Source organism: Nothobranchius furzeri, chromosome 9 (assembly GCF_043380555.1).
Source record: "Nothobranchius furzeri strain GRZ-AD chromosome 9, NfurGRZ-RIMD1, whole genome shotgun sequence".
NCBI classification, from domain to species: domain Eukaryota; kingdom Metazoa; phylum Chordata; class Actinopteri; order Cyprinodontiformes; family Nothobranchiidae; genus Nothobranchius; species Nothobranchius furzeri.
The window spans coordinates 35,361,693-35,378,218 of record NC_091749.1 but is presented as its reverse complement, the minus strand read 5'-3'; the positions used below and the strand labels follow the sequence as shown (position 1 = coordinate 35,378,218).

Here is a 16,526-nt window from a genome sequence, read left to right as displayed (position 1 = left end):
GAATGTTGTTTATTAACCATGATGGATGGAAACTGTCTGCTCTGAGGATTGTATTACGGTCAGTAGGTTTTCTAAAAATAGAAGTGTGTAAATCTCCATTATCAGATTTTGAGATTTTTATATCTAGGAAATTAATTTCTGATGAGGAGAAGTCTAGGCTGAGTTTCAAACTTTTGTTAGTTTTGTTAAGATATGAATGGAATTGAAGTAGTTCTGATTCTGAACCAGACCACAGCAGAATAATGTCGTCAATGTATCTTCCCCACCACATCATCTTATCAGCATAGACATTACGATCAGAGTATACATATGTTTCTTCCCAAAGTCCCATAAAAAGATTAGAGTAATTGGGTGCAAAGCATGCTCCCATTGCTGTACCTTTTTTCTGTCTAAAAAATTGGTTCTGAAACAGAAACACATTGTTACATAGAGTCCACTTCGCCAGCTGAAGGATAAAAGAAGAAGGAGGCATATCTTCTGAATGTCTTTGGTCCAGGTAATAGGTTAGTGCTTCTAGTCCTTCTGTGTGGTCAATGTTAGTGTATAGCGCCTCCACATCCATAGTAACAAGAAGTCCAGGTCCTATGTTCCTTATATCATTCAGTTTGTTCAGTACTTGAGTAGTGTCTTGAACAAAAGAAGGCAGTTCAGAAACAAATGTTTTAATGAAAAAATCTACAAACTGTGAGGCTGGTTCTGTGATTGATTCATTGCCACTAATTATTGGTCTGCCTGGTGGATTCTCCAAGTTCTTATGGATTTTAGGGAGCATGTAGAAGGAAGGAATTCTTGGGTGCTCATTCAGTAGAAAGTCATGTTCTTTTTGTGAGATCCATTGTTCATTTTTAGCGTGTAAAAGCATCTCCTTAAGTTCAGTCTTTATTTGCTCTGTTGGATTCATTTGAATGTGTTCATAGTATTCACTGTTATCCAACTGTCTCTTAGCTTCTGTGACATATTGGTCTCTGCCCCACACAACTACCGCTCCTCCTTTATCAGCTCTCTTGATGATAATGTCTTCATTAGCTGATAACCTCTTAATTGCATCTCTTTCTTTGTTTGTGAGATTATGCTTCGTTTTATTTTTAGATGCAAAGAGTTGATCAACTTCTTGTGTAACTTTTTTGTAGAAGACATTCAGAGTCTGATTACATATGTTGGGTATAAAGGTGGACTTGGGTCTGAATGGGGTTCTCCCACCATCTTGCTGTATATGGTCTCGAGAAGCTGCTTGACTTGGATTCGTATGGTACCAGACTTTCAGCTGAAGATTACGGTGAAACTTGAACAAATCTATTTTGGTCTGGAATTCTTTAGCCGTGTTCTTAGGAGCAAACGTGAGACCTTTTGATAAAACAGAGATCTGACAGGTTGAAAGAGGAACCCCTGAAATGTTAATTACTTGTTGATCTTCATCTTGTCTCTGCTTCTGGTATGTCGACTGTAACTTGTGAATCCTTGATGACTTGCTTCTCCCTCTTCTTGTCTTACGTTTTTTTGTCTCTGCTTGTTTCTTTGGGATCTGGTGCCTAAAAAAGTAGATGGTGAGGATTCTAATGTCTCCGGGTGATCCTCATCACTGCTAGGCAGTTGGAAGGAAACAGTTCTTCTTCGTTGTGACTGAGTTTGAAAGCTTTGTCTTTGTTTCCACATGTAAACTTTATTTTCTTTGTAGTCTGATACGTCTCTATTGAATTTCCTCAGCTTTTCTTGTTTAACTTCCCTTTGTAATTTTTCTAAATCCATTTGCAGTTCTTTTTCAAAAGGGATTTGTTGTGTTTTGAAATTAGTAGAGATTTCTTCTTTCAAAGTGGCAATTTCATTTTGAATTTGAGTTTTCTGTTTTTTTGCCTCTTGTATTAGGAGAAGCATGAGATCTAGGGAGCATTTATTGAGTATGGCCTCCCATTTCCCTTTGAAGTCTGAATCTTCTGCTCCAAATGATGGAAATTTTTTAATTCTCAGTCCTCTTGGTATCATTTTCTCTCTCCAGTAATCAGACAATGTAGTCATATGTAGTTGTAATTTCAAATCTTTTTCAGAGAGTCTTTTAACTTCAGAGAGTAGTTTTTTAGCATCTGTAGTTATTGCAGAGCTCTGGTCAAATAGGGTATCAGAAATGATAATGCTCTCACCTTCTTCTTTTGAATATGAGAAGTATCCAGTAGCCATTTTTGGATGAGAAGAAGGTAAGTCCCCAACGTTGAAAAAACGGAGCTACTTCAGCCAAGAACAATCCCTTGATGTCCTTAAGAAATGCAAATAGAAACAATGCTGGAAGTGCTGCAGGGGTGTGAGAAATCTTATCTGGTGCTCTCACTGGTGCTCTTCAGCCAAGGGATCCACATAAATGTTGGCAAAAGGAGATCTGAGGCACTCAGGAGGTACAAAAATAAAAAGCCTTTATTAGTACATGGCTTAAATTGTTAAAAACATCAATGCCAACGCGTTTCAGCCCACAGGGCCTTCATCAGGAGATGAATGGAGAATTAGATTTAGCTCCTTATTTATAATCTCATGTTTTCTTACAATTTGTGTACCATATTTATAATTTTTTCTCAAATTCTAGAAGTTAAATTTCATATTTGTAAGTATTCATCCTTACAATAGGATTGTTTAGATGTAAAAAGTTTTTGTGTTGTACTGGCCATCCAATCAGAATGCAGTCTACCTGCCCAGCTTTGGCAGGTGTCATTGATTGGCCTTTTTAACATGGGGGTGAGTGAGTATACAACCATTTTGAGCCCTGATGAAGGCCCTGTGGGCTGAAACGCGTTGGCATTGATGTTTTTAACAATTTAAGCCATGTACTAATAAAGGCTTTTTATTTTTGTACCTCCTGAGTGCCTCAGATCTCCTTTTGCCAACATTTATGTGGATCCCTTGGCTGAAGAGCACCAGTGAGAGCACCAGATAAGATTTCTCACACCCCTGCAGCACTTCCAGCATTGTTTCTATTAAACAAAATAAAGTGTGTGTGTGTGTGTGTGTGTGTGTGTGTGTGTGTGTGTGTGTGTGTGTGTGTGTGTGTGTGTGTGTGTGTGTGTGTGTGTTTGTCAGGGGCACAAGCCGCACAACTACCTATTATCGGAGGGGTATGCAGATACATCCAGTTGCTGTTGTTTATTTATTGTTGGTGTTTATATAGAAACTAAGCTGTGGGAGAAAATATTCAGGCTTATTTAATCTTATTTTCCATCACCTGTGGGTTTAGTGCATTCACCTAATATTAATTATAAAATTCTAAATGACAGGTCACTACAGTCTGGACAGAGAACGTGTTTCTAACAAAAGCTCATTGGCTGCAGCTCAGCTGTTCCTTCCACACTTACAGGAAAAGTCCTCTCACCAGCAGCAGGTGATCAACAGTGTACCATGAGTTAACACCGCCCGAAAAACAACAAAGAGATAGCTAAAAACAAAATGGGTAGAATTTTATTTATTATTTTAAGTTGTTTTTTTTAGAGGTGCCTGAATGTCAAGCCGCTGTGTTTTGTAAACAAATAGGCACAGATCAGTTCTCTATCCCTCATTTGCAGGTCAGGGAGCAGAAAGGTGCGTTTGTTCACTGCTGCTGCAGAGGAAGGAGGGCAGGTCTGCTGAAAAGGCTGGAAGGGAAGCAGCATCTAATCGGCTCACGAAAATAAAGCAACAAACATGAAACTGCCATCAAAATAAATAAGACAGACACTTAAATTTTGCATCGATGCAAAAGACAGCAGATCAGACACTGTTGTTTGTTTATTCTTTTAAACACAACATTTTTTTAGCTGTTAACCGAATGAGGTCTATTGTTGATTTGTCTCCTATTGTCAGTGTGTGCACCAATCATAATTGTTGTTTGTTGGCTGTTTACATACACTATAACTAGTATTCTGTTTTCTAGTTGACTTAGCATTAAATAAATGAAATCACTCTATTAGGTTATACTAGTTTGGAAAGAAACAGCAAAGTAACACACACCAAAACTATTTGTTGCTTCAAGCATACATTCATAAAAATGGGGGGTGAAACACAATAAGATACTTTTAGCTTTTGCATCAGTTATGCTGATATTGTTGTATTACAAATTATTTTTTTTTTTCTTATTTTTCTGGAGATGATCTTAAGACCCTGACTGTTTAAGGGAGTCCTGACCCAGATTTAGCCCTGCCTGGTGTTGGGAACTGGACAACATTCTTATTATTTAGTGGATCCAGTTTAAATTAATCAGTTACCCACTTTATGGGTTTTCTGTTATATATAGTGGGTTTACGTTTAGAAAATCTAAAATGACTCCAGATATAGTTCAACCAACCCAGTAAATCATTACTGATGCTTGTGGGTGTTTTTCTGTCGTGTGTCTCCCTGCAGGACCTGGTAAACACAGCTGCCAGCACCTTTTTCTTCTTCCTGTCATCTCTGGTGCTGGCCTGCATCAATCACAACACAGGGGCTGAAATAGCAGCAGTGGTGAGTCATCAGAACCTCCTTTTCTATTGGTTGGTGTGCTTTTGTTTATATATATTTTTTCCGATGACGACTAACCTCCCTTTTTACCTGTGCACACCTGTTCTTTTCTATTTCCTGCTCTAATTCAGTTATTGTGCTTTCCGTTTCCGACTGTGCAGATCTTCGGCTTCCTGGTGACAGGTGTGTACAGTTTAAACACCTTCCTGGCTGTACGGAGGTGGCGCCGTGGCAACGGGTGTCAGGGGGTGGCTCAGACCAGCGAGTACATCCGAGCACGCACGGCCTCTCGTGGAGAAATGGAGGCACGACCCGAGCTTGCGTGAAAGCTGGAGCATAACGAGAAACACTAACTGAAGGTTTTCACACCGACAGCTGACCGAGACCAACACAACTGCACCCATTAGGCGGTGTTGGGCTTTGGGATTCTACAGCTACTACATGATTATCCCTTTCATAGCTGAAGATGAACTCTGTGGGCTTTTCTAGACAAATCATCAAGGCTAAACACTCGCAGGTGGACGTAGTGTGAAGGACAACTTTAACGAAGAGCTGCAAAAAAAAAAAAAAAAAGAAACAGCTGATGTGATTCCAGCTGATTCTAGTCTTATCTAAAACGTTTATGTTTTTGTGTGTATGAATATTGAGTATTTTAATTTTCTTGTGTTTCGTCGCTCGGTCTGAGAAAGTTTTTTATCCATAAAACAGCTTCTCCTAATTACTTTAGATGCCAAGGTGGAAGTTTCTTATATTTTTAACTCTTTACCATAAATAACAAATAAGGTCAGAGTTTTGATGAGTGGGGGAAAAACATCTATAGCATTTGATAAAAGTAGCAAAACAGGATAGAAATCATAATATTTAACCCCAGTTTATTTCTTTCAACCTTTGCACAAACGATCCAGTTCTGTAGATTTTTGCTGTAAAAAAAATGAGATCAGTATAGAGGAGAGACAAGTCTCAAGAGATCTGTGCGTGTGTAACAAGATTTGTGTGTGTTTCTAGATCTGTGTGTAGCTAGATCTATGATATCACACACAGATCTTTAGTCACTCACAACTCATGTTACACACACACACACACACACACACACACACACACACACACACACACACACACACACACACAAATCTAGTTACACATGCACACATTTTGTTGCACACACACACACACACACACACACACACAAATCTAGTTACACATGCACACATTTTGCTGCACACACACACAAATCTAGTTACACATGCACACATTTTGCTGCACACACACACAAATCTAGTTACACATGCACACATTTTGTTGCACACACACACACAAATCTAGTTACACATGCACACATTTTGCTGCGCACACACACACACACATCTAGATACACATGCACACATTTTTTTGCACACACACACAAATCTAGTTACACATGCACACATTTTGTTGCACACACACACACAAATCTATTTACACATGCACACGTTTTGCTGCACACACACACAAATCTAGTTACACATGCACACATTTTGTTGCACACACACACACAAATCTAGTTACACATGCACACATTTTGTTGCACACACACACAAATCTAGTTACACATGCACACATTTTGCTGCACACACACACAAATCTAGTTACACATGCACACATTTTGCTGCACACACACACACAAATCTAGTTACACATGCACACATTTTGTTGCACACACACACACAAATCTAGTTACACATGCACACATTTTGTTGCACACACACACAAATCTAGTTACACATGCACACATTTTGCTGCACACACACACAAATCTAGTTACACATGCACACATTTTGCTGCACCCACACACACAAATCTAGTTACACATGCACACATTTTGCTGCACACACACACACAAATCTAGTTACACATGCACACATTTTGTTGCACACACACACACAAATCTAGTTACACATGCACACATTTTGCTGCACACACACACAAATCTAGATACACATGCACACATTTTTTTGCACACACACACAAATCTAGTTACACATGCACACATTTTGTTGCACACACACACACACAAATCTAGTTACACATGCACACATTTTGCTGCACACACACACAAATCTAGATACACATGCACACATTTTGTTGCACACACGCACAAATCTAGTTACACATGCACACATTTTGTTGCACACACGCACAAATCTAGTTACACATGCACACATTTTGTTGCACACACACACAAATCTAGTTACACATGCACACATTTTGCTGCACACACACACAAATCTAGATACACATGCACACATTTTGTTGCACACACACACAAATCTAGTTACACATGCACACATTTTGCTGCACACACACACACACACAAATCTAGTTACATGCACATATTTTTTTAGACTTTTTTCTCCCTGTAGATCGTCTTGTTCGAGGTTTAAAACTTTTGATTACAGTACACTCACACGTGCATCATTTCAAAATAACCACGAGCTAGAAGTCAGTGTCGTGGTCTCTTTGCACATGTTGACTGAAAATGACTTTAAACTGAAGCCCAGTGCCTATAACACATTTCTCAGGTACCGACACCTTGTTTCCTGTTTGTTAGTCCATAAGAAAACACCTGAAACAAAACCATCGGATGCCTCAACCTGAACGCTCCAGCTGAACGTTCCACCTGTGCTTTCGTGCTTTAGAGAATGAAGGTTAATAAATGTTATGTAATAAAATGAATCTACTCAAGGGTTCAGTGAGTTTTCTAAACCGACTCTTGAGCGCCATCTCCTGGTCTTTATTTAACCCGTTTATACTTTTTTTTTTCTACTACAGCTGTTATTTGTTGTATTTATTTAAAAACACAGGGCCAGGAATGTGCTGAAAAAATTACTACAAATAATTCATAAAAAGCATAAAATGTATAAAAGCGGGCATTTTTGTGTTTAAAAGTAACCTGGATTTGTTTATTCTTAGTTTTCTGGATGAAACGTGTATGAGACAATCATGTTTGCAGCTTTCATTAATAAACTCATTTTCACTGATGTTATAAAACAATCCTCAGCAACAAAATCATACAACTGCTTTAAGTTTTTTTTTAGGTATATGAAGTGACTACACTGTGTATTTGTAAAAGTTGCAGTTCTTTGTACAACCTTATGTTGCAGTAATATTCTAGAGTCTCTGAGAAGAAATGGATTCATTTCTGTTATTTTCTGGTTTTGTGCACCTTTTATATCCTGAGTCTGTGTGTTTTGGTAATGATCACACCAGGATCTGTGCTGTACAGCATTGAGCTGGTTAGCTTTTTTATTTAAAATATTCAGAACTTCTTCACATCCGTTTATAGAGAAAAACAAATAAAGACACGTTATGAAAGTATTGTTTCTAAATTTTATTTATTTCCAATAAAATGACGTATAAAAACAAAGAATTTCACATTTAAAATGTAAAGTGGTGTTTTTAAAAGAGCAATGTTTTTAAGGAATATGTGCACAGCAAAGAAGGATGATTGGTGAAAACCAGTAAAAAAGATGAAGTTTTTTAATTATTTGGGTCAAATAAATCTTTTATATGGATAGTCCTTCCTTCTGTTATGGTTAGCTCTTTGAACAAGCTCAGTTTGGGGAAATGGGGTTTAATTCTGACCGAATTGATAAGCTAACTACTAGTCACAGTGCCATTTCCTATGAGGATAAATGTTGTCTTCCAAAAAAAAACTTTAATGGTGGTTAACTTTATTAACCCCAGAGGGAAATTAGAGTTAAATATTGCATATATTTCAGTGGGAAACTATACAGTTTTGGCTTGCTTTTATCACCCACTAGAGTCCGTTATTAATTCACTGTTGTAACACCAAAAGTGAAACTCATCTCCTTGCTGTGCGTTTGTCCTTTTAACCTTAACCTTACAGCTGAAACGTCCCCTCAGCCTTCATTAGTGTCTACAGAAGTGTTTCATCACTAAATGAAACCAATCTGCTGTGTTCATGATCTAAAACATGCAGTAATCATGCTTGAAACAGACTGTATCGCCAGGCAAGTCAGCTCCACTCTGCTAAGACTAACAGGGAGCTGGCTGTCTACTCTGAAATTGCAAGTGTGGTATTCCAGCCACAGGGGGTGGTGGGGGCTGAGTGACTTTTCATAAACCCAGTAAAGGGTCATTATACAGTAGCACATACTGATTCAATGAATGATTTTAAAAGTTGCATAGTAGGCCTTTAAGCCCTTAAATAGCCAGGTTTAATGAACACAACGAGGTTTGGTCCCATGGGCAGGATGCTGGAATGCTAAAGGGTTACAGTCATTTACAGCAGAAATTAGTGACGGGGCTAACTGTCTGCAATGCTGCAGGTGGAATTTGTGGGTTTATCACATCAACAGCCACTGAGAGGCTCTCTTAGAGCACCCAACGTGTTTTAGTCATTTCCCTGCTTTAACACCAGATTTTAGTCAGCAGGCTTCTGCAGAGTTTCATGAGCTGCTGACCAGATGATTTAACCATTGAAGCAGGGAACCGACCAAACCATGCAGGGTAGGGTAGGGGGATTATCAGGGGTCACCCCTGGTTTACAGTGCTCTTGTATACTAAATGCAACAGTTAGAAACATCAGCATGAGGTCAGGTCTCCTGTTCATACACATTTCTTTAGTTTCACAGCTGCAGGTTAAACGGTGGAAGTGACCCACAGCACAGGCGATCCTGTTGAGATTTCTTTTTAGAAGTGGCCACATCTGGTTCAGGTGAAACAGCTGCTGGTGAGTTTCAGTTCAGTCCGAGTCTGAGTCTGAAAACTCATCTAAAAACAAAAGTTACAAAACGTTATTTCCTGTATGTTTTCTCTAAATCATTTACATTAATCCTAAATAAGTTTAGCTCTTGTCACCTAATCATCCAATCTCCTATAACACCTCACCTGTATCACTCTGGTAAATTATGTCCGCTCTAGTGTTCGTTTTCCTGAGCCTGCTCCTGTGTTTTATGAACTTAACCCGATTAATGCTTCACCTGACTGGATCTTTAGACTAGGACACCTGTTTCTGCCCTTTTCTCTGCATTACTTGTCACATTAACCATTTTTCACCATCAAACAACTTTTACAATCAACTGAATAAAGTGTATTCTTGTAATAAATTGGTAAAACCCAAGAGATCCAATTATCTGGAGTCTAGATAATTGCAGGAGTCCATCTTTGTACCAGATGCAGAGCTTTATAATATGGAGAACAGGCATTTTAGAAGTCAGTCAAACTGGTTTATACTTTTTAAAATGTTGTCGTCATCGTCTTCCTCAGCTTATCCGGGTCCGGGTCGTGGGGGCAGCATCCCAACTAGGGAGCTCCAGACTGTCCTCTCTCCGGCCTTCTCCACCAGCTCCTCCGGCAGGACCCCAAGGCGTTCCCGGACCAGATTGGAGATGTAACCTCTCCAACGTGTCCTGGGTCGACCCGGGGGCCTCCTGCCGGCAGGATATGCCCAAAACACCTCCCCGGGGAGGCGTCCAGGAGGCATCCTGACCAGATGCCCAAACCACCTCAACTAGCTCCTTTCGATCCGGAGGAGCAGCGGTTCTACTCCGAGTCCCTCCCAAATGTCCAAGCTCCTCACCCTATCTCTAAGGCTGAGCCCGGCCACCCTACGGAGGAAACTCATTTCGGCCGCTTGTATCCGCAATCTCGCTCTTTCGGTCATTACCCAAAGCTCATGACCATAGGTGAGGATTGGGACGTAGATCGACCGGTAAATCGAGAGCCTGGCTTTCTGACTCAGCTCCCTCTTCACCACGACAGATCGGCTCAGCGTCCGCATCACTGCAGACGCCGAACCAATCCGCCTGTCAATCTCCCGATCCCTCCTACCCTCACTCGTGAACAAGTCCCTGAGATACTTAAACTCCTCCACTTGAGGTAGGACCTCTCCCCCGACCTGGAGTTGGCAAGCCACCCTTTTCTGGTCAAGAACCATGGTCTCAGATTTGGAGGTGCTGATCCTCATACCGATGGGCATCCTTATGTTCGAACAGGGTGTTCGTTATGGCCAAACTGCGGCTTGCACAGAAGTCCAATAACGAAACACCACTTGAGTTCAGATCAGGCGGGCCATTCCTCCCAGTCACACCCCTCCAGGTCATGCTGTCATTGCCCACATGAGCATTGAAGTCCCCCAGCAGGACAATGGAGTCTCCTGATGGAGCACTATCTAGTACTCGTTCCAGGGACTCCAAAAAGGGTGGGTACTCTGAACTGATATTTGGCCCATAAGCACAAACAACAGTCAGGACCCGTTCCCCGACCCGAAGGTGCAGGGAAGTTACCCTCTCGTCCCCCGGGTAAACCCCAACACACAGGCAGAGAGTCTTGGGGCTAGCAAATAGCCAACCCCAGCTCCCCGCCTCTCACCCGGAGCAACCCCTCTCAAGGACTTGGGTTCCAGAGCCAATGCTATGTGTCGAGGTGAGTCCGACCATATCTAGCCAGTACCGCTCAACCTCTGCCACAAGCTCCTGCTCCTTCCCCGCCAGCGAGGTGACGTTCCATGTCCCAAAAACCAGTTTTCTTGTCCGGGGATCGGACCACCAAGCCTCCCGCCTTGGTCTGCCACCCGATTCACATTTTAAAAATGTTTGCTTCCAAACTGTGTGCTGTTTGTTATGGAGCCAAGACAGAATTTGATTCTGAAGAAAAAAAAAGGTCTAACATTTCTCAAAGTAATGCATAATGCCCCACTGCCTTTCACGTTACCGTGAAAAACTAAGATCTGAATTACTCGTCAGTTTCAACATGTTTATTCTGATTTAACGCATAAAATTGATTAACTTGCAGTACATAAAAAACTGATGTGATGCTTTGGCTTTTTTGTTACCTCGCCGTCTTGAAGGCTCCTCATTGGTCTCCCCTCCCTGCTTTAGGAAACCAATCAGCTCATTAAAGATGAGATAAAAATCTAAAGCAAAAACAATGGTGGCGATAAACCCAAACACCTGCAGACCAGAGAAAGGTGGTTAGATGCAGCTGACATCACAAATGTCTCTAATGCTGACGTGAGAGGTTAAAGGTCAGTATTTACCCCGGCTGCTTTAGAGGACCCATCTCCATATTTAGAAACAGCCATTATGGAGATGATGAAATAAATAATGGAGGCTGTCACACACCTTATGAAATCCTTTAAGAGAAAAGTTCAGAGTCATAATCTAATTATTTTATTCTTTAATGATTGTGTACAAAAGCCAGCTTTAATACTGAGATTTAAAAGCGTTCCCACTGTCAGAGGCCAGCCGAAGCCTTTGAACCGCTCGTTGAATTTTGTGGAGTAAGCAAACAACACGAAGACAGCAGCCAGGAACCCCAGCAGGGGGACGGTGACGAAGGCTGCTGCTGCTGAGCCCGCAAAACACACAAACGCTATGAAGGAGAGAGCCTGAAAGACAGTTAAAGGGGAAGAAGTGGCTGAAATGATGGTCTGAACGGAACGCGTCTTAAACGTGTCTGGTTTCAGTCAGGAACTCATCAGATCTGCCCCCCTGAGAGCTCTGCCTCAGAAGTGCAACGCTGCAGCTCCATGCCCATTTCCTGTAGGGAGATACAGCAGCTGAAGTCAGTGTTTATCCTCAAAGACCCTCTTATTTCTCTCCTCCCATACAAACACACGTGACTTGTGCAAACAGCCGGCAACAAAGAGAGATGGAATAATGACGGAGAGGGGCTTCATGAGCTCAGTAGGTTGCGCCTGATGGGTCTTTGAAGCCTCCCAGAAAAGGAAGTCCAGATACTGTAATCTCGACCGTCTTGTCTCTGTTTTATGGGGTTAGAGCTGACTCTGCTGCATGAAGCTGAAACACAAGACCTAAAATAATAATAGTTTTACAACATTTGATTTGTTTATGTTGTGACTTTGCCTTCCTTATCAGCTCTGTTGGAGGCCAGGAGTCCTGATGAAGAATGCATGGAAGCCTAACACACTTGTGTGTGCTCAGCAGGATGCTAGTCTGACTAAAACTCACAAAAATGGCAGAACCGAGGTCTGTTTTCTCTTTGGCTTCATGTAAAATGGTCTGTGAGGCGGCTGCGGGCTTTCTGTGGCACCGAGGTGATAAAAGTGCAACAACTCAGCAAACACAAAGAGGGTGACCTCTAGCATGCATCACTGTTTCGTGTTCTCAAACAAAAAAGTAAACTTTTTATCAATTTTTTGCAAGATACTGAAAAGTTCTGTGAAGGATGTGGCTGAGAGGAACTACATGTTGTGGCCGAACTACAGCTGAAGGCCACATGACACAATTCACACAGCACTCCCACCTTAACTCATGATGCTGAGGACACCAAACCCCCCCCCGCCCCCCCATGCCACACCCAACTCCCCCCACCCTACAAAACACTGATCAGTTCCTGATTTGGGTCAATTCCATATCTGCGCTTTGGCCTGCAAGTCTGGAGTGTATGGACGTAATTTTTTGGGGGGGGTGGGGGGCACGGGGGACAACCCCCCCCCCCCCCCCCCCACACACACACACACTTTTTCCAAAGTCAAGTTTTGACCCCTCCACTTTTTACCATCCAAAAACAATATTACACTATATTAAATTGACACTGCTGGAGCTCTAGGACCAAGCAGAAAACAACTGTTTGTGTTGAAGCCTGTTTCTCATTGGAACATACTGTGGAGATGCAACGCATCCCCCCCACCCCCCACCCTACCCACCCCCACCCCCGTGTCCCCTCCACTTCTAAAGTGAAAATTACGTCCTTGCTGGAGCGTGTGTATCAATTTCAGGTGTTGGATCATTAAGGTTTTCTCTCAGTTTACTGATAAAACATTATAAAAACTGTTATAATCAGCTATAAATGTGCATGAATGTGAGTTAAAACAGCATTTCTAACGTTTAAACTGCGTACATGTGCGCAAAAACGTGGCTAGCTCTGGCCACTCGCGCGTAATAGTTGTGATGTGCATTTTTATTCACTGCCATGATCATTTTCATCTCTTTTTCTTACCACTTCAGAAATCAGCAGCATTCCTTTCCTGGAGGTGGCGAACTCTTTGCTCGGAAGAACGGAGAGAAGGACGGACTGGCGCGGCCCGGTCGAGGCAGGAGCCTCGATGTCCCCCATCGTGCGAAAGATCCGCTCCCTTCTCTAAACTCCTGATAGCTCCAAGCAGGCTGAAGCAGCGGACTCAAGGCGAAGTAAAAGAGAAGAGAAAAAAAGAGCTGTGTGGAGGCGTGTGGCTTCGGGGAGGTGGAGACGGAAACAATGACAGCGCGGAAACCCAACTCCAAAAAGGCTGAATCCAGATGTGAAATGGAATCCCCGCAGCTGCACAGCCCCCGATACAAACCCGACTACCTCCGAGGAAAGGTGACACAAGTCTAAAAGCATCTTAATTCTGACTGATCAGTTAAACACCAACAGGCTCCACAGAAAAGAGTCTGAAAAACAGCAAAACAGCCTCAAAAAATAAAGTACACGTTTTTGATTAGACTTCATGCAGCTTTAATCCAGTTCCTGTATTTATTTATTGGTGAACTTGATTTTGTGTTTCAGTTTCACTTCTTGGTTTGTTGAATGTGATGATCTTGAAGAGTGTGTAGCTTTCTGCACAGAGCAGTGCTACTGATAGGAGACACAAAACCTACAACACAAGCAGAATAAAACATGCACGTTTACAGGATTATTATGCACCTTAACGCATATTCGTGGGATTCTATGTGCACATAAAATTAAAACAGCAGCGTTGTGTCTCATCCTGGCCCTCAAGGGCCACCACCTCTGGTGCTTATCTGATCAAACACACCTGAGTGTTTAAACTTGACCTGTTGAAAATGTAAATCCTCCATTGAAAAGCATTTAAAACACACAGGATGGTGGTAACTAACTGAGGACAGGATCGGGACAACTGCTGAAAATGTGGAAGAGGAATCAAACACGTCTCACCCCTCCAGCCAGTGTGACTGGGATGTTAGATGAGGTCAGAGCAATCAGGCTCAGGATGGTAAGGTAGACCGCTGCAAAGACTGAATTTAAAGCATCCTAAAGAAAAAAGAGACAAAGACATAAGCCTGACAAACGCTTAGAATTTTAAGTTGTACTGTTCATGTGCTCATTTACTAAATATCCACAACACTCACAACGAGAGGCCAAAAGAAAAACGCCACCTTCTTGTTGAGCTTCAGAACGTACAGAAGCAGCAAAAGTAACGTGATCAGTAACTCCAACAGTGTGGCTGCAATGTACTTTGGAGCAGACGCCACAGCGAAACACACAAATGCAACAAAAAGAGTTCCCTGTAGGAGAAAAAAACACAGTCAAGTGTGCATGAAGATCCACGAAACCTCCAGCAGAAGCTGCTCATGCCTTTCTTCATGCAACATGCTGCACATTTCAGTTTATGCATGCAAAGAGTTGCAACACCACGCCATATTTACATAAACATGTGATGTCAGCTCACTGCCACATGTAGTTTCTCTTCCTCTATCTCATGTCACCGCGCAGCCCAGATCTGTCTGAGTTACATCTGCAACAAAGTTCATTCCTCTCTCACCATCTCTGCCACTTTTACGATTCCCCTCCTGGATTTGAGAAAAGACGCGTCCACATCCATGGTCTTGCTGCTGCTCTCTGACCTGATGGTGTAAAATTCAGTTGCAGAAATAACTCTTATTCTGGGTGTTTCCTGTAACATGCAATTTCCTCTGAGCAGAAGAGGAAATGACTGAAAAATATATTCAAACCAGCAGCGACTTTGTTTTTAAAATGTAGTTTATGCAAACCTCAAAAGTAAATACAGCAAGCTCCAGAAGCAGGACTCATTAACCAGAAACATCTGCACAGGGATAATAATTTGTAAGGGTTGTTATTTCAATTGATAGTTTTTGTTTATTTGAGAACACGAAACAGTGATGCGTGTTAGAGGTCACCCTCTTTGTGCACAGGGTTTACAAAAACTCTTAATTTAATCATTTTTAATTGTGTATTTTATTTTGGTTTCAAGCACTTTGATATCAAATCACCAGATGAACCTTCCTTGGTTTCGCTCAAAGAAGCTTCCAGCTTCAGCCACCGATGGCCACATTAACGGGAAGAAGCAGCTTCCTCTTTACGTTAACTTTTAGCATCGTCAAATCCAAAACAGAGCCGTGAAAAATATTATAGTTCCTCTGTTTTTTATTCATGACATTTACATTTTTTACATCCCTAACCCAAGTAAATATAAAATGTGGTTTTCAAATGAAGATTTAATTTAATAAGAGGAAAACAAATCAACATGAACCTTTAATTAGTGACATTATTTCAGTTTTGAACTTCAACCCTTGATTTTGTTACTTTAAATTAATACCATCTTAAACAAATGCCCCCCTTTTGCCTTAGACTAGACCTAGAGAAACTTGTTCATGCATTCATCTCCAGCAGGCTGGACTATTGCAGTGGTCTTTTGTCTGGTCTTCCCAAAAAAGCTGTGAAGCAACTGCAGCTTATTCAGAATGCTGCTGCTAGAGTCTGAACAAGAACCAAGAGAACCGAGCACATCACTCCTGTTCTTAAATCTCCACACTGGTTACCAGTAAACTACAGATTCAAATTCAAAGTGCTTCTACTAGTTTATAAATCACTCAATCTCAGGGGGCCAGAATACATGTTGGATCTCTGTCCTGTATAAACGCCTAGCAGGGCCCTGAGATCCTTACGAAGCGGTCAGCTGGTAGAACCTCGGGTCAGAACCAAACAGGGTGAAGCTGCTTTTAGCTACTATGCTGCTCACAGATGGAATCAGTTTCCTCATGAGTTCAAATATGCCCCAAACTCTAGAAACTTTTAATCCAAATTAAAAACGTTCATGTATTCATCATTCTTTGAATGAATGTATCTTATGCTGCACCTTCTGCACTGTAACTGCTCACACTTTAACTTACTCTTTTTTCTGATTCTTAATTTGATCTAAATTTATTTGTGTACTTAAACTGAGCGGTCACGTTACTTTAATGTTTGTGCCATCCTCGTTAACAGAACACGTTGAATTGCCTCTGTGTGTGAAACGTGCCATACCAACAACGCTGCCTTGCCTCCATGGACGTAGTTTGGGGGAGGGGACATGTACCCCTGTCCCCTTC

The 16,526-nt window shown here is 41.6% G+C and overlaps 3 protein-coding genes across 4 annotated transcripts in view; 1 reads left to right on the top strand and 2 right to left on the bottom strand.

The window, feature by feature from the left end:
* cmtm4 (CKLF-like MARVEL transmembrane domain containing 4) overlaps window positions 1-7,803 on the top strand; it is a 34,930-nt gene extending 27,127 nt beyond the window's left edge. The window contains exons 3-4 of the mRNA XM_015952729.3: window positions 4,354-4,452; window positions 4,611-7,803. Of these exons, the coding sequence (XP_015808215.1) occupies window positions 4,354-4,452; window positions 4,611-4,775 (264 nt within the window). The 3' untranslated portion in view covers window positions 4,776-7,803. The remainder of the gene's footprint in view (window positions 1-4,353; window positions 4,453-4,610) is intronic.
* On the bottom strand, window positions 7,802-13,888 carry cmtm3 (CKLF-like MARVEL transmembrane domain containing 3). The gene is made up of 5 exons (XM_015952730.3): window positions 13,414-13,888; window positions 11,684-11,839; window positions 11,489-11,584; window positions 11,285-11,402; window positions 7,802-9,222 (listed from the first exon to the last, which is right to left on the bottom strand). The coding sequence occupies exons 1-5, from the start codon at window positions 13,528-13,530 to the stop codon at window positions 9,194-9,196; spliced, it is 516 nt and encodes a 171-aa protein (XP_015808216.3). The 5' UTR covers window positions 13,531-13,888; the 3' UTR covers window positions 7,802-9,193.
* LOC139071771 (chemokine-like factor) lies at window positions 13,888-16,474 on the bottom strand. Of its 2 annotated transcripts, none has more exons than XM_070554813.1 (4): window positions 14,960-16,474; window positions 14,547-14,702; window positions 14,353-14,448; window positions 13,888-14,050 (listed from the first exon to the last, which is right to left on the bottom strand). In XM_070554813.1, exons 1-4 carry the CDS (start codon window positions 15,098-15,100, stop codon window positions 13,934-13,936), a joined length of 510 nt encoding a protein of 169 aa, XP_070410914.1. In that variant the 5' UTR covers window positions 15,101-16,474; the 3' UTR covers window positions 13,888-13,933. The 2 variants fall into 2 exon arrangements, with proteins under 2 accessions (XP_070410914.1, XP_070410915.1); XM_070554814.1 differs by having other exon boundaries at window positions 14,574-14,702.
* Between the last annotated feature and the right edge of the window lie 52 nt (window positions 16,475-16,526).